This window comes from Odocoileus virginianus, chromosome 26 (assembly GCF_023699985.2).
Source record: "Odocoileus virginianus isolate 20LAN1187 ecotype Illinois chromosome 26, Ovbor_1.2, whole genome shotgun sequence".
NCBI classification, from domain to species: Eukaryota; Metazoa; Chordata; class Mammalia; order Artiodactyla; family Cervidae; genus Odocoileus; species Odocoileus virginianus.
This window is the reverse complement of record NC_069699.1, coordinates 10,771,764-10,792,836: the sequence shown is the minus strand read 5'-3', so window position 1 is coordinate 10,792,836 and position 21,073 is coordinate 10,771,764. Positions and strand designations below refer to the sequence as shown.

The following is a 21,073-nucleotide window of genomic DNA, read 5'->3' as shown; positions in this document are numbered from 1 at the left end:
AAGACTCTGTATTCCTAATGCAAGGGGCCTGGGTTCAATCCCTGGTCAGGGAACTAGAGCCCACATGCCACAGCTAAAGATCCATGTGTCACGATTAAGACCCGGTACAGCCAAACAAATAAATAAATACTTAAAACAAAAAGATAGAGGCCCTGCTCCTGCGACTCCTGCACCCTCCGGCAAGGGAGATGGACCCTGGGGTGTCAAATGTACCAGCTGAGCTCACACTGAAGTTGGCCTCAGTTCAGTGAGGAGGCTTTGTCTAAGGGCCACCCCCAGGCTCCTTCCCACTGACAGCAATGATGGGGGCTGCAGACATGAGGGTCCTCTGGCTACATGACATACTCTGCATATCATCCCCATCGGCCCCATTTGGCCATCGGCCAAACCAAAATAGGCAAATAACCAGCCAGTATTAAGCAAGAACAAAAGCTGTATAATATGTCCTGATCATCATCTTGTAGCCTAGCTCTGAAGGGTGAAAACTATAAAGACCTTCCACATGGCAGAGCAGAAGAAACAAACGGCTCAGGGCCCGGTAGGGTTGGGGAAAGAAGAGGCGTGAGTTTTGGCCTACACATAATCAGCCATCACAGGACTGTTCTTCAGGGTCTTAGTTCTCCTTAAGAAGAGCTGTCCCTAAATATAGACTAGAATTAAGTCCATCATGTAAACGCAACCCTGAGAGCTTCATCTCTCATAAGCATCAAGGTGATATCTGTACCTAGTGATCCTGGGGAATTGCCCAAGTTAAGAATTCTAGTGGTAATTGGAACCTCTTTGATTCTGTAAATGCAAAGCATATTCATGCCCATTCTCTAGTTTGATGATAGAGGAAGTCAGTCAATGAGCTATGAAGAAAGATAAGCCACATCCTGAAATAAGAATTTGAGGTAAAAACAGGTATGAACCTACAACTCAACCCAAGTCCAATATCTGGTTGGGCCCAGACCTTTGGGATCTAATCCCTTTTAATTATTCAGAAAGACCATTTGGCAAGGACTTAATCTTATTAAAATATTTTTCTAAAAATAAAATGTTCTAGGTGAAATAGCAGTTTAAACCACATACAGAAACTAGGCATAGAGAGCAAAAAGGAAAAAATAAAACTGTCTCTTTTTACAGATAACATGACTATCAATGTAGAAAATTCCAGAGTCTACCCTCCCCTCCCCGCAAAAAAACTAGAATAAGTGAGTTTGGCAAGATCACAGGATACATGATCAGTATACAAAAATCAATTATATGTTTATACATTGGCAATGAAAAATTGAAATTGAAAAAGAACTATTTTAATAGTACCTAAAAGCATGAAATGCCTAAATGTAAAGCAAACAATATGTGTAAGATCTGTATACTGCAAACTATAAAACAAAAAGGAGCTAAATGAATGGGGAGATACACCATATATGGTTCTCTCCAAGTAGACTTACAAACTTAACACCATCCCATTCAGTTTTACCAGGATGTATTGAGGAAATTCACACACTAACACTAAAATTTCTATGGAAAAGTGGAAGAATGAGAATAGTCAAAAACAATTTCAAAAATGAAAAAGAGTATTGGAGAGTTTGCACTAAACTGATGTTAACACTTACTATAATGCTATAGTTAATGAAGCTGGTTAAAGAAAAGATACATAAATTAATGAAACAGAATAGAAAGTCCAGAAATAAATTCACAAATGACCAACTGATTTTTGACAGAATTGCAAAAATTAAGAGTTAAAAGATTCAGTGGAGAATCTTTTCAACAAATGATGCTGGAACAATTGAATATCTGTATGTAAAAAAACTTGAACCTCAATCCACATCTCACACCATTTACAAAAAATTAACCCTGTATGGATAGTTACATAAAAGTTAAATTTTTTAATTTTGAAAAGAAAATATAAGAGAAAATCTTTGTGACCTTTGGTTAGGCAAAGAACTCTTACACACAATACAAAAAGCACACATACAATACAAAAAACATGATCTATAAAAATAAAAAATTAGTAAGTTGGATTTAGCCAAGGTTCAGAACTTTGGTCCTTCACAAAGACACTGTTAAGAAAATGATAAAGTAAACCACAGACAGAGAGGAAATATTTGCAAAACATATATTTAACAAAGAGCTTGTATCCAGATATATATTTTTATATATCTGACATATATAAAATAATTATATTATTTTACAATAATATAATTATAGTATATTATATAATAATACACTATAAGACACAATAATAAGAAAATAATTTGCTTTTTAAGTAAGCAAAGGATCGAGCACACACTTCACCAGTAAATGTCTTTGGTGGAGGATATATAAGTTCATTTAAAAAAGCATCATTAATCAATAGGAAAAGCAAAATTAAAACTACAATGAGGTACCACAACTCTCATATTAGAATGGATAAAATTTTTAAGGGCTTCCCTGGTGGCTCAGTAGTAAAGAATCCACCCACCAAGACACAGGTTTGATCCCTGGGTCAGGAAGATCCCCTGGAGAAGGGAATGGCAACCCACTCCAGTATTCTTGCCTAGGAAATCCCATGGACGGAGGAGCCTGGTGGGCTACAAAAAAGTGACCCTGGGGTCACAAAAAAGTCAGACACGACTTAGGGACTTAACAACAATAAAATGAACCCGTGTGTTCACTGCAGCATTATTTATAAATAGCCAAGATATGGAAACAATGTCCATCAGTGGATAAGTAAATAAACTGTAGAGCATATATATATATATATATATATATGTACATACACGCACACATACATACATGCATATAGTTGGCCAAAAAGCTAAAGTTTCATTCTGATTTTTCCGTAACATCTTGCATATATATGTATATGCAATGGGCTATTATTCACCCATTAAAAAGGTATGGAATCCTTCCATTTGTAGCAACATGGGAGGACCTGGAGGGCATTATGCTAAGAAACATGTCAGGGAAAGATAAGCATCATAGGATCTCGTCTACACATGGTATCTAAAAAAGCAAACAACCAAATTAAAAACAAGCTCACAGACAGAATAGAGGCAGAGAGCAGGGAGGAGAAGTTAAACTGTTTTGACTTTTTTTAGTTTAGATAAACTGGAGAACTTAATTTAAATAAACAATTAAATAATGAACACTTAAAAACATTTTAACATCAAACTACCAGGATTAAAAAAAAGGAGTCTGATGGAGAGAGAAGGAAAAGCCAGAGGCGCCTGGTGAAGTTTAGGAACAGTTGCTGTGAGAACCTTCAACAACGCAAGCCGGAAGAAAAGCAGACTGTGATGAGTTGGATGAGTCCACTGGTGATTTCAGAAATGGCTCTTGTTTCCGTCATCGGACAACGAGCTTCATAAGAACAGGTGGTTCAGACACAGCTCCATCCAGCAGAGCTCAGCAAGCCCTCAGCACAGCCTCACCGCCTGTGTCTCTGGTGTTCCTAACCCACCCTAACCTTCCCAAACCCCTGATTCTTTCCTCCTCAGAGTATGCCTTGCCTTCATCTCAGCCCATTAGTGGGTCTCTCTCTGCTTTCCAAAGCCAAACGGCTCTTCCTGCTCCATCAGTGGCCCATCCCTCCTCACACACTATGAAGCAGCCTTACTCTAGCCACGATCCCTATGTCTTCTCTCTGATTCTAGGTTCAGTCTCACTTCTGCGTCCCTTCACATCAACTCTAAATGTACTTTAAGTTACGGTTAAAAAAAAAAAATTTCCAGAAAGTAAAATTGGCAAACCTGTGTGTGTGGTGAGAGGCTGGAAGTCAGGGTGGGGCTTGGGTTTCCAGTGGGAGTGACTAGAGAGGCTGTGGTGTTATTTGCTGAGATCGTTGATAAGAGGAAGAGTGAGAATTGCTAAAGACCCAAAAGGCCTTTGTCAAAATTGTATAACCTCTAAAGGTCAGATCTCAAGAATGGCACCATGTCTAAAAGTAAGTCAATTTCAGGGAAACTTTTTGTGACCTTCTCTTCACCTGGAATTTAGTAGCTCTGCTTCAGAGGGAATTTGTCCCCGTTAGCCCTCCTCCTACCACTTTGATTTAGGACAGTCAAGTAGCAGCCCGACTGCAGTCCTCGGGACCTTTGGGAACCTGAGAAGGGAGGGTTCAGATGTGTCTGGGATGTCCCTAGACATTGTGAATGAAGCCTGTCAGGTCCCTCGGTCCCAGGGAAGGGGCGACAACTGAGGAGGCGGTAGCCTATAGAGGTGTCTTCTCTGATACCCACCGAGAAGAGCTAACTGGGGGAGTCAAAATACACCACCACTAAAATATTTAAGTGAGTAAAACCAGCGAGGCTAAATCCAGACACGTCTGTGTCTCAGAGGAGATTGGCTTTTCATTGTCTTCCCCCTCCTCCTGATGTCCTGGTTCAATTCCCAGCCGCCCAACAGCCATCACATAACGCACTGGGGATGGTGGGCTTGAAGCCCCCACCATGGATGACTTGCCATATACAGTTAGTTTCCTCCGCTCTCCACATTTCCTAACCACGTCCATATATCAAAACTTACCTGTCACAGGACCTTAGTACTCAGGCCCCTTCAGAAGGCATACATTAACAACCAGATTACCTGCTATACAACTTCCTATTACACTTTTAGTGACTTACCAGTCACTTACCAATCTGTTATTTCTCTTCACAAATTAACCTTACCTCACCTACGCTGGGGATGGGGTGGTTACTTGTTGAAAATGCAGCTCCCCAGATCTCACCAGTGACCCAAGGAATTAGATTGCTTGTGAGCATTTTCACATTCCCCAGTTGATTCTTCTATGTACTAAATCTGAAAACATCGTGAGACATGCACACACTATTATATGCTATGTAGTCTCTGAGCATCAGAGCATATATGAGAATCTCAAATACAGTTAACACCCACTGTTAACTTATAAAACAGGTTCATTGTCAAATACTAAAAGGATTAAAGAATTGGCTTGCCACACGTGTGGGCAGAGAGTATATGGGAAATCTCTAACATTCTGTTGAGTTTTACTGTGAACCTAAAACTGATCTGAAAAGCCATCTATTTAAAAAAAAAAAAAAAGGCTGACCTGCCTAAGATGGAGCTGATGAGCATGTGCTGTCCAGCTCACCTATTCTGTCTACAAGCATCACCCCCTTTGGTTGTTGTTCAGCCACCAAGTTGTGTCCAACTCTTCAGGACCCCATGGACTGCAACATGCCAGGCTTCCCTGTCCCTCACCATCTCCCAGAGTTTGCCCAAGTTCATGTCCATTGAATCGGTGACACCATCCAACCATCTCATCCTCTGTCGCCCTCTTCTCCATCTCCCTGTTATCCTCTAATTATCCTCCCGCTTATCCTCTACTTATTCTAACCTAACCTCTTTGAAGCCCCAAACAGGGAACCATTCTCCCAGTTCCCATCGCCCAATGCACATGCTGATTATGAGAGTACTAGAGCATTTAACCCTACACTCTAGCTAACTATTCTCTCATCTGGTCCTGGTGAGTCACAAACAACCTGGTTGTTTCAGCTGCATCCCATCCCCAACATAGTATGTGGAACTCTATACATAGGCAATCAAGCTTGTTGATGAGTGAATGATCTTGCCACTGAGGTTAACATCAGATGAAGTGTGCTTGGAGGAGGGATGAATGAACTGGCTGACCCCCTCCTTTAACACACACACAGATACCCCTTAGAATCCTCATTCCTTCTCTCTCTGAGGCACAGAAATCGAGGGCCTTGTTTATTCAATCTGTCACTGTGGTTCACACTCTGACTTTATAAATTAATCATTCCAGCCCTATTAGACAAAGGAAGCAACCCACACTGCCATCTGAAGTATTGTACCAACAGCATCTTTGAGCAAAACAGGAGCCACACTAGGAGTTTCAAACGAGGGGATTTAATGCAGGGAACCGATTACACAGTTTTCGCAAGGCTGAATGAAGGAGGACCACTGAGATAACCCACTGGTAGTAAACACAGGAAGTAACTACTAACCTGAGGGCTGGGGGGAGCAAAAGGGAAGAGATGGTGTTACCAGAACCTAGAAGCTTTGACGGGGGACCCCCCACGGCTGGTGCCTGGCCCTCTCTGGGGGCTGCTGCGCGGCTGCTGCTTGGCCTTCTGAGGGGGGCGCTGCTTGGCTGGTGGAGGCCGGGCTTCTGGGCGGGGGCGTGGCTGGCGTTCGGGCCTCGGAGGGGACCGTGGCTTGGCTGGCGCTCTGACCACCGCGGGGGGTGCAGCTGGCTGGCGCTTGGGCCTCTGAGGGGACGTGGCGCGGCGGCTGGGTCTGAGAGGGCCAAAAGAAGCTGCAGGCTGGGGCAGTGGCTCTCCTCTGCTGCCTAAGAGATGCTGACCGGAGCTGGAAACACGGAGGCAGCCCTGCTCCCCCTCCCACCTTCCAGTCTCCCTCCAGTACCTTCCAGTGGCAGAGCCGACTGCCAGGGGGTTGGGGGAAGCGCAGCGTGCAGAGAGCCCCGGCCCCAGCATCGCAGAGCGGAGCAGGACAGAGGCCAACGCACAGCCCCGGGGCCGGCGGCAGCGCAGACCACTCACCTGGTCTTCTGGCAGGCGCAGCAGATCCAGTCCTCCTCTTTCTTCTGGTAGAAGCAGCCACTTTTACAGATGCTGTACTTGCGGTCCACGATCTCGCGTTTGGAGTTGAGGAAGGTGAACGGCGGGCAGCAGTGTATGCTGAAGTGCTCGGAGAACCTCTGGTTCTTGGAGAGTCGGGGGCCCTCCTTAGCCACTTTCTGACTCATCTCACTGGAAAAAACAGTGGCGGGGGCAGGGGGAGAGGGGAGACATAAAGCAGCACATCAGGCGAGGGAGGTTTCTACTCAAGGAACCCACTCCAGGCCACTCGCATGGTCCAAGCTCACATTCAGGGCTGTCTTCCATCCTGAATCTAGGTCAATTTCCTGCCCAGCTCTATGGAAAGGAGCTATTGAATAAATTGCACTTTTTTAAAAAAATTTTTTTAAATTTTAAGTGTAGTTGTGTTGGTTCCAACTGTACAGCAAAGTGAATCAGCTATACATTTACATGTAGCCCCTCTTGTTCAGATTCCCTTCCCAAATAGGTCAACGCAGACCATTGAGCAGAGTTCCTTGTGCTGTACAAGTTATCATTAATTTCCTATTTTATAGGAATCAATAGTGTATATATGTCATGGTATATATATATATGTCAATCCCAACCTTCCAATACATCACATCCAAAATTTTTAAAAAATATTTATATGGTTTTTAAAGGTGCATTCCATTTACAGTCATTACAAAATTTTGGCTGTATCCACCATGTTGTACAATACATCCTTATAGCCTATCTTATACCCAATAGTTCATACCTAGGCAGCATAAGGGAAGAGTTTGTTAATTTTTATTTGTGTATTTTAAAATCATGTTTTCTGAAAATGGACTCTCTTTTCTCTTATGTGTTAGCCACTCATTTAGGACAGGAAAAAAATATTATAAAGCCAAATACATTTATGGCAAAATAATGTAGATTTAGGAGTGACTGTTTCTTTAAAAAATCAAGAAAGATTTGTTATTAAAAGCATAATTGCTATTCATACAATAAAATACTTCACCAGAGAAACAACAGACTATAAACACACTCAACATGTTTGAATCTCACAAACATAATATTGAACAAAAGAAGTCAGACACAAAGAAGTATAAGCTGTATGATTCAACTTATATGAGGTTCAAAAACAGGTAAAACTAGTCAAGTGCATGGTGCTAGAAATCAGACCATAGTTATATTTGGAGAAGGTGGGGTCTGAGAAGAGGCAGGAGGGAGCCTGCTGGGGCAGAAAATGTTCTGGATCTTTATCTGGGAGATGACTACAAAGGGGTATATGTATATAAAAGTTCAGTGAGCTCTGCACTTCATTTATGTGCATTTTACTACTTACCTAAGTTAAAGGGGGAGAAGGCAAAGGCACCCCACTCCAGTACTCTTGCCTGGAAAATCCCATAGACAGAGGAGCCTGGTAGGCTGCAGTCCATTGGGTCGCTAAGAGTCGGACACGACTGAACGACTTCACTTTCCCTTTTCACTTTCATGCATTGGAGAAGGAAATGGAAGGAGGAATGGAAGGAGAAGGAAACCCACTCCAGTGTTCTTGCCTGGAGAATCCCAGTGACAGGCAAGCCTGGTGGGCTGCCATCTATGGGGTTTCACAGAGTTGGACACGACTGAAGCGACTTAGCAGCAGCAGCAACAAGTTAAAAGGGAGCTTCCCTGGTGACTTTGTTAGTAAAGACTCTGCCTGCAATGCAGGCAACCCGGATCTGATCCCTGGGTCAAGAAGACCCCCCGGAGAAGCAAATGGCAACCCCCTCCAATATTCTTGCCTGGGAAATGCCATGGAAGGGAGGAGCCTGGCAGGCTACAATCCATGGGGTTGCAAGAGTTGGACACAACTTAGCGACTAAATCACCACCTAAGTTAAAAAGGAAGACTAAGAGGAGGAAGACAAGAGACTAGAGAGAGAATTTTGATTCTTGGAAAAATTCTGAAAGGGTGGGTAAAATCTTAATTACTACAACTTCCTTTGAGAAATGTGACACATGCAGAAATAGTCCTACCTAACACTCCAAAACACTGATGCACACAGGGGACTTAAATGACTTTTAATCAACAAGAACCAACAAATAAATACAGGTAATGTGCATGTATACTGGACGCTGAGCGTGTTCTTGCTCTCAGCAAACTCAAGGTCACGTTGCACACACAGACATGCAATATGTCATTGCAAGACAGAATGGTGTCAACCAGCAGAAATAAGTACAAAGATCAAAGAAACCATGAGAAAGTGATGGATTCTTTGAAGACAGAGCAGATAATCTGGGTTGGGTTTTATTGCTGTTGTTTATTTGCCTGCTCCAAGTCTTAGTTGCGATATGCGAGATCTTCAGTTAGGGCATGTGGGATCTAGTTCCCCAACCAGGAATTGAACCTGGGCCCCCTGCATTGGAGGCACAGAATCTTAGCCACTGGACCACCAGAGAAGTCCCGGTCTGGGTTTTAAGGATGAATATGTTCAAAACAACTAAGTTACTCTGAAGGAATATTTTGATTTTTGTTTTTGGTTTCTTTTGTTTTTTATTCAAGTATAGTTGATTTATAGTGTGTAATTTTTTTTTTGTTTTTTGATGGGTTTTTTTTTCTGCTGTAGTTAGAAGTGAGGGCCGAGGAGCAAGTTGAGTGTAGTTATAAAAAGAAAACACATCGTTTTTCACCTCGTAGACCTTGTAGAGTCCAAATTTTGTGTTACACCTGTTATATATGTTGCAAATGTTCTTTCCTGATGTTTCACCATCTTTTATCATGTCAAAAATAATTAATTTTTTAAAAAATGTATGGCTGTATGAGGTCTCAGTTGCAGTGTACAGGATCTTTCAATGCAGAACTAGGGCTTCTCCCTACTCGTGGCACACAGGCTTAGTTGCCCTGAGACATGTGGGATCTTAGTTCCCCAACCAAGGAACAAACCCTGTTCGCCTGCCTTGGCAAGTGGATTCTTAACTACTGGACCACTAGGGAAGTCCCCCAAATTATTAATTTTTAGGTAATTAAGTTTCCTGCTTCCCAGGGAGTTCAGTGGTAAAGAATCTGCCTGCCAATGCAGGAGACCCAGGTTCAGTCCCTAGGTCAGGAAGATCTGCTGGAGAAGGGAATGGCTACCCACTGCAGTATTCCTGCCTGGAGAATTCCATGGACAGAGGAGCCTGGTGGGCTACAGTCCATGGGGTTGCTGAGAGTCGGACACAACTGAGCATGCACACACACTGCAGTTTCTTACTTGGGGTTTTATATTTTACTTAGGAAAGCCTTCCTCACTTCAGAAGTTCTTAGTCATAGTCATGAATATCCCATTTTGGAAGAGAATCTTCTCTGAACCTCAGTTTCACGTCTCTTTCTCTCTGTAACTCCTCACTTCTACAGAGAAGTTATCAATAAATACTCTTTCTCTCTATTTCCACATCTCCTCCCCATCTGTGCTCTTTTGTCTGGCTTCTGTTCCTTTCCGCCCAAAGAGAAGTGCTTCCCATAAAGACCTCTGTGCTGCCAGATCAGCCGTCTTCTTGTCTGAGCTCTCTTTCCAGGTAAACACTTCCCTGTCTGGTCACTGACAGTCTCTTAGATTCCTTCCGCCATCTCTACCACTTCCATCTCAGTATCTCTCATAGGCTCATCTGCTTTGTCCAAAACTTGCAATGTTAGAATTCTTCAAGGTACAACAAATACGACATGATTAATAGGGTTGCTTCAAGCATCCAATTCAGCATTTATTATATGTTCCAGTTGTGCCAGGCACAGCCTCTGTAAGGAACACAAAGCTGAGTCATACTGAGTCCCGTCCTCAAGAAATGTGTCCACCAGCTGGGAAGACAGGCAAGGATACACATGGCATGCTCCTGGGCACAAGACCCATCTATTGAGCCCAAATATGTACACATCTCTGGATCAGATAAACATCCTGCTGACGGTGAGCTCACAGTGTACATGATTAATGTTGCATAGATGTCAGCAAGTGCAATTCACAGATGGCATGCTCTGGAACACGGGAATGTGCTGAGCAATGGCACATGAGAGCAGGGCCACGTGTCGGGCTGGGGAAGCAGGTAGAATATAAGTGGAAACCTTTTATCTGGCCCTGAGATTTGGACAGTCAGAGATAAGGGTTTGTGGAAGGATGGGAATGGTTGATTCCTGAGCAAAGATACAGAAAGGTGAATTGCAGTCACCCTGAGAGCCCGCCCTGTCTGCCGGGCAGCATGGGAGAGGTGATGGTGTCAGGACACAGGTGATGAGGTAGCCCAGAGTTACCCGTCACTGTGAAGGCTCTAGTCCTTGTGGGTCGTGCCATCAGCTGATCAGAAGTCTAAATACAGGAGAGGGAGAGATCATCTCATTGGTCTGGGTTATCGTAAGTTGAAGCATGCTCACAACATCCACGTGGAAATGGGCACCTGAAACTCAGGAGCTAGAGCTGTCATCTCGAGAGTCCTTGACCTCAGGGAAGAGGCGCCACCTTGGGAGTGGGTGTGCTGGGTGTGAGCTGAGTGAGGAGCCAGGCCAGGCGAGGCTCCCGGGAGCAGCAGTGGGCCTACCTTCAAGCCCCAGGAAGAGGGTCTGGGAAAGAAGGAGCCTCAGGGGCCGCAGGGAGGTGGGAGGGGCCTCTTGGAAGTCTCCAAATTTGCAGGAGGAGGGAATGGGTCATCAGTATCCAACAAACTGCTTCGTACAAACAGGCATTTTTAGACCAGTGAGAAACTGAAGTTGATTTTTAGGGTCTGATGCACTGTAATTACAACCCTGATGATCTTCCAAAGCCCTGCTGAACCCTACACATAGGCAAAGTCCAGCTCAGGTTTCTGCTCCCCTGGGAAATGATGAACTGAAACCCTCTTAAGGCTCCCAGCACACGGAGACAATGCTGCTCAGCTTTTCACAGGCAATTCAAACATCCCCAGTTCCTCTAGCCTGCTTGAGTCATCTTGCCCCCTGGTGTTAGAGATTTTGGGTCTCCTGGGACTCTAAATTCCTGCTCTGACTGAATTCTCAATTCCCACCCACCTGACAAGGTGCCTGGGCCCACCCTATGACCGTCTGCTCAGAGAGTTCCCAAATTATTCCCTGACAGCTGTCCTCACTCGCCACCTTACCCGCCATGTCCAGCAGGGGGCAGCCTCACCACTTGTTACCCAATCGAGTGTGTTCCCAAAGGGGAAAGCAATTCTCTTCCCTGGAACCCTGACATTGTAGAGAACCAGCTGAAAATTCACCCAGCTTTAACACAGCACTTCCCGCCTTCCTTTAGTAAAATGTTTACAGTCGGTGGAAAGTCTCTGGCTACTATTGCCTGTGGAAGCAGAAATACTGCATTTAGTTGGGGTACATGGTTAGCTGGTTATATATCCTCCCCTCCAACTCTGCCCCACACCACACCCCAGCGTAAGAATGCTAAGGTCCATGTGCTGGGCCACACCAACAACACACACACAAGCCATCCTTTCCCACCACACCAGGCTTCCGAGTGAGTTAGCTGTGTTTTTGTCGTTCAGTCACCCAGTCATGTCCAGCTCTTTGTGACCCCATAGACTGTGGCACGCCAGGCCTCCCTGTCCCTCACCATCTCCCAGAGTTTGCCCAAGTTCATGTTCATTGCATCAGTGATGCCATCCAGCCATCGCATCCTCTGATGCCCTCTGAGTTGTAACTACAGGCAAACAGGGCTTCCCAGGTGGCTCAGTGGTAAAGAATTTGTCTGCCAATGCAGGAGACGCAGTTTCTATTGCTGGGTCTGGAGGATCTGCTGGAGGAGGAAGTGGCAACCCACTCTAGTATTCTTGCCTGGACAATCCCATGGACGGAGGAACTTGGAGGGCTACTGCTAGTCCATGGAGTCACAAAGAGTCAGACATGATTGAACATGCACGCACAGGCAAATAACTAATGGTAGAGGAAATAATTCACACTTTCTGAGGCCCTATTCTATGGTGGTTGCTTTATATTCTTTATCTCATTTTTCTGATGTTGCATAATCATCAACAAACTAAGACAAGATAGGCTAAGGAACATGACTAAGTTCAAAAAGGCAGTGAGAGGCAGATGGGGATTTGAACCTAGGTCCCTGTAACTCCAGCTTCCGGTGCTGACTGACCGAGCTCAACATCTGAGTTCCCTGAGCTCAGCCCTCCTCCCGGGGGAGCAGGTGTCCAGGCGATGGGACCCGCCTGGACTATGGGGGCTTGAGGGTGGGCCCAAGGATGGGATGAGGGCACAGAGATGCGTGGGCCTATGTCCCAGGGTGAAAAACACCAGAAGCTGGGAAACAGCTCCCTAAAGAAAGGAAAGGTAGAGGGTGGAGTTTGGAGACATCACGACCCCCTGCCAGAGCCCAGGGTGGAAAGTAAACTCGGGCAGGGTCCTGAGGGGAGCATGACCCATGGGTGCTTATTCCGTCCCTCTCCCACCAGCCCTTAGGCAGCTTTAAGACCTATGTTCACTGCTGAGAATTAGAAACCCTGGATAAAGGAAAATAATGAAAATTCCTCAATTACTATCTCATAGTTAACCACTTAGAAAATATTTGAACAGTTTTTTGCCTTGAGAATTTTACATGTAAATATATAATTAATAAAAAAAAAGTCACACCATACCTTATATACTTTTCAAATTATGTGTTTGAAAAATCAGTCATTTTTTAAGTTTTATAGATACAGACATAATATTACTTGTAGCATTTTCTTACACCTTTTAAAATCTATAATAAATTTATAGTCACAGTCCCGTGTATGGTTTATAACATATATTTGCATATTCTCTCATTTTCTTTATTAATCCTGACAAAACTTATCCCCTATGTGACTTAAAAAAAAAAACCTCTTGGTTTTCTTGCTTGTCTTTGCTCTTTTTTCCTAGTCCATTAATTTCTGAGTGCATTTATTTTTTTTTTTTTCAGTTTTCTTTAGGTTTATGTTCTTGTGCTTTTTCTCTATTCTTGAGTCATACTCTTCTTACATGTGCATTTATGACTATAACATTTACATACAACTTCGGCTGCATACCACAATATTAACGTAAATTTTTCCGTTTCTCTTCATTTTGAATGTGAATGAGTTCTTCGATTCATCAGCTATTTTTAAAAAATCTGTTGTAAAGTTCCCAAGTGTATGAAGCTATTTTTCTTACATCGACTTCTGACTTGAAGGCGTTCTGGACAGAGCAGTCTGAATGACAGTGGCTCTCTGAGTTCGGCTGAGTTTCATGTATTCACAGTCAGCGTTTTAAAATGTTCCATGTGTGCTTTGAAAGGCTGTGCACTTCCAGAAGCAATCTGGAATTATCTAGGGAGGATAGGAATGTGAACAAGCTACAGTCTAGCAATTTATTCTGGGCACAGACTACAATCTAGCAATTTATTTTTGGAGCATAGCTCAACCTTGCTGATAGAGCCCCTTGGTGGAGCACAAACCTGGAGGAGCCTGAGTCGTTGATGAGAGTCATTCTCGCCCTGGACCCCTGAGTGCTGATCACCTTTTATGGGAGAGACAAGCCAACTGCCACCTCGTTTAAACCACCATTTCAGCGACATGTGGTGAAATACGATTCTGACTTAGTACACTCAGTTTTCTCACCTTAAAAAGTGTGTCTTAGTCAATTTGGGTGTTTCAACAAAAATACCATAAACTGAGCAGCTTATGAACAATATAAATTTATTTCTCATCGACTAGAGGCTGGGGAGTCTGAGATGAAGGTGCTGGCAGAATCTGGGTCTGGTGAAAGCCCACTTCCTGGCTCACAGTTGGCGGAATGCATAAGGGAGTCTCTGGGGTCTCTGTAATAAGAGCACTAATTCCATCCGTGAGGTTTCCACCCTCATAACTTCCCTAAGGGCCGACCTCCAAGTACCATCACACTGGGGGTTAGATTTCACACAAGCAGTCAGTTCATAATAGAAACAGCAAATAATATTTAGCTCAGAGGGCCTTTGACAGTATTAAATAAAATAAATAGGATAAGAACCTAGCACTACAAATATAAGTACCTTGCTTCATAAATTCCATTTTCCTTTCCCTAAGAATTCATTCAAATGACGTGTCTAATTCCGCTGACTTCTTCAGGCACACTCTTTATGTATCTCACATGACATTTAATTCAAGCATTAATTAAATGCTTAATAAAGTAAACTCATCTTTATTTACTTTTGTAACTAAAAGCAGATCATTATAAACACTACATGTGTTTTCACAAACCATACCACCTAATTGCAGAGAAAATATAAACTGTCTGGCAGGATGAAGAGAAAAAAATGACTGAATTTGAAACTGTAAAATTATAATTTCTTCCAGGCTTTCCAGATGTCTCCATATACTGTAAAACTAAAGAGGAGGGGAAAGTGAGGCAGGTATTTGAAGAAGAACAAAAAGTAAGTGAAGGAAAGGAACCAAAGGGAGAACAAGAACCTCCTCTCACTATTTATTCAGCACCTACTATGCTCCAGATGCTTTCTGTCACTTCTATACTTGCTCTTAGCCAAAAGGCCGAGAAACAATCTGTCATTTCTAATTCCCAATATAACCCTCCAGGTAGTCTCTACTGTTCCCATGTTAGAGAGGAGGAAATTGAGACCTGAAAAAGTTACATAAACTCTCCAAAGTCATATAGTAATGATAACAATAAAAATGACTGAAAACTCATAATGTCCAGTGTGAGTGCTGACTACCAAATATCTGCACTGCCCTTCTATGACAAACCTTGCTGATATGCCCTGTTAAATATACATAACTCCCTATGTGACTACACTCTGGCCAGGAAGATGGAGGCAAAAGTCTATGGCTACTTGACCTTTTCCTTCAGTAATAAGGCTTTTATTCAGTAAGGGACTCTGCCCTGGTGAGGGCATTCAGCCCAACCCAGCTCTTCCTGGCCCCCAAGGGGCAGGATTATTTCAAGCCTTTGTACCTTGAGCCTCAGGGCTCCCTCCCCTACTTCCTTCCCACCCAACAGTTAACGCAGCAAATGCTTCTAGCACCTTGGGGCTCAGCCCAAAGTCAAGTCACTTCCCAAGGAGGTTTTCCAGAACCTTCCTTTCCCCCAAGGAGAAGTGATCATTACTTCCTCTCTTGTGCCCTAGCCCTGTAAGTGAAAAGTGAAGTCTCTCAGTCATGTCCGACTCTTTCCGACCCCACGGACTGTAGCCTACCAGGCTCCTCCGTCCATGGGATTTTCCAGGCAAGATTACTGGAGTGCGTTGCCATTTCTTTCTCCAGGGGATCTTTCTCACCCAGGGATCAAACCTGGGTCTCGCACATTGTAGGCAGACACTACTCTTTGAGCCACCAGGGAAGTGGGCCCTGAATGTTGTATATAATTCTAGGAGGGCATCTGGAACCTGGAAAGGTGCCCTTGTTCAGTGCCTTATTCAGAGCAGATGTTCCATAGATGCTGAATATTAAGAGCTTGAACAAAGGGTACCTCTCACGGCTTCTGCAGGGGCCCTCAGGCTGTCACTGCCTGTCCCCAGATGCTCTTTCGTGGTCCCCACATCCCTCGGGGACCTCTGCTCTGATTGAGACAGCAGGTCTGCTCAGGGAAAAAGGCAACACACACACAAAAAAAGGCAACGCAGGAAGGAACCTTTCCAACTGATCTTGCAAATTATAGCACTGGGCTCTTTAGGAAAAAATAAAAGACTTTGTGAACCCACTACACTTTTGCTTTTCTTTCTTTTTTAAAAAATTTAATTGAAGTACAGTTGATTTACAATGTTGTGTTAATCTGTGCTGTACAGTGAAGTGACTCAGGTATATATTCTTTTTCATATTCTTTTCCATTATGGTTTATCACAGGGTATTGAATATAGCTTCCTACACTATACAATAGGGCCTTTTTTGTTTATCTGTCCTATATAACATAGTTTGCATCTGCTAATCCCAAACTCCCAACCCTCCTTCCCCTATCCCCTCTCCCCCTTGGCAACCACAAAACTGTTCTCTGTGTCTGTTTCATAGATAAGTTCATTTGTGTCCTATTTTAGATTCCACATAGAAGTAAGGTCACATGGAACTTGTCTTCTCTTTCTGATTGACTTTGCTTAGTTTGATCATCTCTAGGTTCATTCCTGTTGCTGCAAATGGCATTATTTCATTATTTTTTATTGCTGAGTAATATTCCATTGTATATATGTACAAAATCTTCTTTATCCATTCATCTGTTGATGGACATTTAGGTTTTCTCTATGTCCTGACTATTGTAAATAGTGCTGCTGTGAACACTAGGATGCATGTATCTTTTTGAATTATAGTTTTGTCTGGGTATATGCCTATTTTTGGCTGAGTGCTAAAGAATTGATGCTTTTGAACTGTGGTGTTAGAGAAGACTCTTGAGAGTCCCTTGGACTGCAAGGAGATCCAACCAGTCAATCCTAAAGGAAATCAGTCCTGAATATTCATCGAAAGGACTGATGCTGAAGCTGAAGCTCCAATACTTTGGCCACCTGATGTGAAGAACTGACTCATTGGAAAAAGACCCTGATGCTGGGAAAGATTGAAGGCGGGAGGAGAAGGGGATGACAGAGAATGAGATGGTTAGATGGCATCACCGACTCAGTGGACATGAGTTTGAGTAAACTCCAGGAGTTGGTGATGGACAGGGAGGTCTGGCATGCTGCAGTCCATGGGGTTGCAAAGAGTTTGACACGAGTGAGCGACTGAACTGAACTGACTGATGCCTAAGAGTGGAATTGATGGATCATACGGTTATTCTATTTTTAGTTTTCTGAGGCACCTCCATGCTGTTTTCCAAAGTGGCTGCACCGTATTACATTCCCACTAACAGAGTAAGAGGGTTTCCTTTTCTCCACACCCTCTTCAGCTTTTATTACATGTAGTTTTTAATGATGGCTATTTTGACCACTTGTAAGCATATTATACCTTTTTTTAATCCCATGGACAGAGAAACCTGGTGGGTTACACAGTCCATGGGGCTGCAAAGAGTTGGACAGGACTGAAGTAACTTAGCAGGCAGAGATGGCACAAGCATATCTGTGTTCCCACCAGTGTCCTGGGTATCTTTAAACACACTTTCATTATTCCTTAAGACACTGCAGGTGAAAATGAGAATCATGAACATAAAATGGATTTTCTTCCTTCTGTTCATCCTTCCTACATCTTTTTAAAAAGGCGGTTGGAGTGTGGGTAATTGTTTAATAAAAGCAGTATGTGGCCCTTAGTTGTGGATGGTCCTCTGGAAAGAAAGACAGTGCAAGTTGTAAGTTGCCATGCTATATTTCCATGGGGTCACAGGAAGTCAAACATGGAAATGGGTACAGGTTCTACCGAGGGAAGGGTGGGTACAGGTTAGTATTTGGAAAACAGTACACTTCTCCAAGTCTTGTCGGTCAGATCCCTCAGCACCATGAGCAAGGGCCTGCCCTTGTCTTGTGATTAGAGAACTCAGTGTGGGGAGGACAGGAGGCACGCCCTTACCCTGACTACCCAGAGCCTGAGCCCTCTGAGAGAACAGTATTCTGGCTTCAGATACCAAAGCTCTAAAGGAGGAAAATGATCAGTCCTGAGACCTCTTAATATGTTACATGGATTCAGGAGAAGAAAGTTTAATATATACTTGGTAAAAAATTTTAAGTTAATAAAACAAGAAGTTTCAGATGTATTAAAAGTAAGCTCAGTTGTACCTATATATATATATGACTTTCATTGCTCTATATTTGCACAAGTGATACAATACTACAAGAAAGGATAAGGGAGAGGGAATGAGAACCTCTGAACTCATACTGCCTCGATTATTTCCTGCGTGAATTGTCTCTTGCTAATAAGTAGTCAAAGTTCAGCTCCTTATTAGGACTATTCCTTGCCTCCCTCTATTCCTGCTCAAGGTAGATAAGAGTATGGGGAAGCTGAGAGTCCTTGGGGCAATGAGGGAAGGGGTGGCTGATCCTGGCGGCATCCTCCCCTCCTGGGCTCGGTCCTAGGTACCTCGTGTGGTGTCACCTAGCCCCTTGCCATGAATGACACATTGCTGCTGCCTACTTGACCCACCCAAGCCACTGGCCATCAGGACCCCAACTCAGCAGCCTCCTATCCCCATCTAGGCATCCTCTCAACTCCTCAAAATTGCTAAAGGGAGGAGTAGGGGCTGAGCAGGAAAGGAAGCCCAGCAATGAACAGGACATGCAGGTGGACTGAACATAGGCACGAAGGAGGGACAAACAGGGATTCTCCAACACATGTTAAGCTAGGTGATGAATCATTTTGCTAAGGTTTAGGGATGAGAAGGAATAGTCAAAAATTTAGTCTGAGGCATGTTAAGTTGGAGAAACTTATGAAGCCTCCAAGCAGCTACGAAAGAAAGTAATTTGGCCACATGGGTCAGATCTTGAGAGAGAGAGAAAGGATGAGAAATAAATTTAAGAGTATTTGATGCTGGATGAGATTTATAGCCAATGGAACACAGAACACCCTGGGAGAAAGGGAGTATAAGAAAGGGGAGAAAAACTGGAAAAAATTTTATTCACAATAGCAACAAGAATCTTCAGATACCTAGAAGTAAAGCAGAAATTAAAATGTGTAAATCCTTGTGGGAAAAACTTCAGTATCCATTCTTGATAAATATCCTTAGTGGAAAGGGAACAGGAAGTCCTTAACATTATAAAGGACTAGCTACTAAAATATCCAGGGAAACAGCTTACTGCTGGTGAAATCTTAGAAACATTTTCATACAAATCAGACACCCCAAGGAATATGCTGTCAGCACTACTATTCAACACGGCCCCTGAAATCCCAACTAGTACAAAATACAAAATAAAAAACTGTGAGACTCCGCAAATGGTTAGAACTTAAATCCAGTGAGATTTCTGGACCCAAGATCATCATGCAGCCGCTGCTGTTCAGCCGCTGAGTCGTGTCCGACTCTTTGTGACCACCATGGACTGTAGTCCACTGGGCTCCTCTGTCCATGGGATTCTCCAGGCAAGAATCCTGGAGTGGGTTGCCATTTCTTTCTCCAGGGGATCTCCCTGACCCAGGGATCGGACCTGCATCTCCTGCATGGCAGGAGGATTCTTTACCACTGAGCCACCTGGGAATACACCAAAATCGAGTCATTTCTATAGGCCAGGAAGAGCCAATTTGCAAATGTAAAATAAAAGGAGCCATTCACACTGACTACAAAACCATAGGACACCTACTGGTAGATGTATATCTGATAAAAGAAATGCAAGACTTCCATGAAGGAATTTGCAAGGCTACAATAGAAATAAGTATGCTGAATATCTCCTAATAAATTTATAAACTTAATACAATTACAATAAAAAGCAGATTTTCATGGAATTAATAAGATGATTTTATGGTTCTTATAAAGGTCCAAGATGAGCCAAGACAGTTTTGAATGAGAACAGGGTCTTGCCCTACCAAGTATTAGCACTAATCATAAAATATACTAATTAAAGCAATAGAGTAGTGGTTTGGGAATAGACCAACAGATCAGTGGTACAGAATACAGCACCTGGAAACAGACTCACATATGTATAGAAGCATGGTTCATAACAGAGGGGGCATTTTTTAAACTATTCAAAAGGGAGACAAAATGGAAGTAAACAAAAGATCCCAACAAGAAAAATGATAGCAAACACATGTCATGAGATGGAAGCCAGGTGCTATTTAAATGTGTTTAACTCATTTAATCCTCATGACCTGACAATAGCCCCACTTTGCCAATGAGCAAGCCAAGGTACAGAGAAGTCAAATAACCCACCAGAGGACACAGAACTAGAACTTGGGAGCCCCAAGATCCCAACCAAAGTAGACTAGTCTCTATTGCTAGTCTTCGCAGCATACAGCTTCTAATACAGCAGACGTGAAGTGGAGGAAAGCAAGTCAAAGATTATGATTTTTATAGAATAAAACATACCATGCAGTTACAAGTTTAAAATCCTATGCCACTAGAGAAGAAAATATACAAACACATAAAAGTGTAAAGTTTTAATAATCAGAATATTTTAGAAAAAACAAACTACATTTTTTTTTAAACGGGCAACTAATAGAGAAGACTCTTTAAAGCCAATAATCATATACAAACATGTTTAACTCTGTAGGACTCTAGGAAAGAGATAGTAACAGCAAGGGAATGTCAATTCACACCCATTCTGATTGGCCTAAAAATGGGATTGGAGGATGACGCTGTGGAAGGAAGGGGGAAAGGCGATCAGTCAGAGCATGGGGCACAGAGGCTGGCACCTTCTGTGGTCAAGGCACTGTCCCAGGCTGCCAGAGCCCAGGCTTCCTTCAGGAGAGGAATGCACCTGGGTGCTTTGTCCAGGAGCTGTTTCCGGAATAAAGTTCCACTGCAGGCCTGGGCTTCTTTCACCTAGCCTTACCACAGCCTTCCGAAGACTGCCCAGCCCCAAATCCTCTGCTGTGAAAACCATTACCTCTGAGCAGCAAATTCATCCCACATTCACCACCTCCCTTAGAGATCTTGAATGTTTCTTAAACCTTGCTAATTCTCAGGTCAGGGGCTAATGCTTGCCTCTGAGAGCAGCTTTACATAGTAAAAGACAGTGTTTGTCCACAGCAGCATAAACA

The 21,073-nt window shown here is 43.3% G+C and overlaps 1 protein-coding gene across 7 annotated transcripts in view; it reads right to left on the bottom strand.

Moving 5' to 3' along the window:
* The window catches only part of MOBP (myelin associated oligodendrocyte basic protein), a 43,457-nt gene that overhangs the window by 14,442 nt on the left and 7,942 nt on the right, over positions 1 to 21,073 (bottom strand). For 4 of the 7 annotated variants that reach the window (XR_011483606.1, XR_011483604.1, XR_011483605.1 and 1 more), the window contains 2 exons: positions 6,510 to 6,719; positions 5,998 to 6,243 (listed from right to left, as the gene is read on the bottom strand). Coding sequence is in view for 1 of the 7 variants with exons in the window: in XM_070455459.1 (XP_070311560.1) it covers positions 5,998 to 6,243; positions 6,510 to 6,715 (452 nt within the window). In the remaining 6 variants the exon portion in view is untranslated. Of the gene's footprint in view, positions 1 to 5,951; positions 6,244 to 6,509; positions 6,720 to 21,073 lie in introns of all 7 variants that reach the window. The other 3 variants (XR_011483607.1, XR_011483608.1, XR_011483609.1) reach the window with 3 other exon arrangements.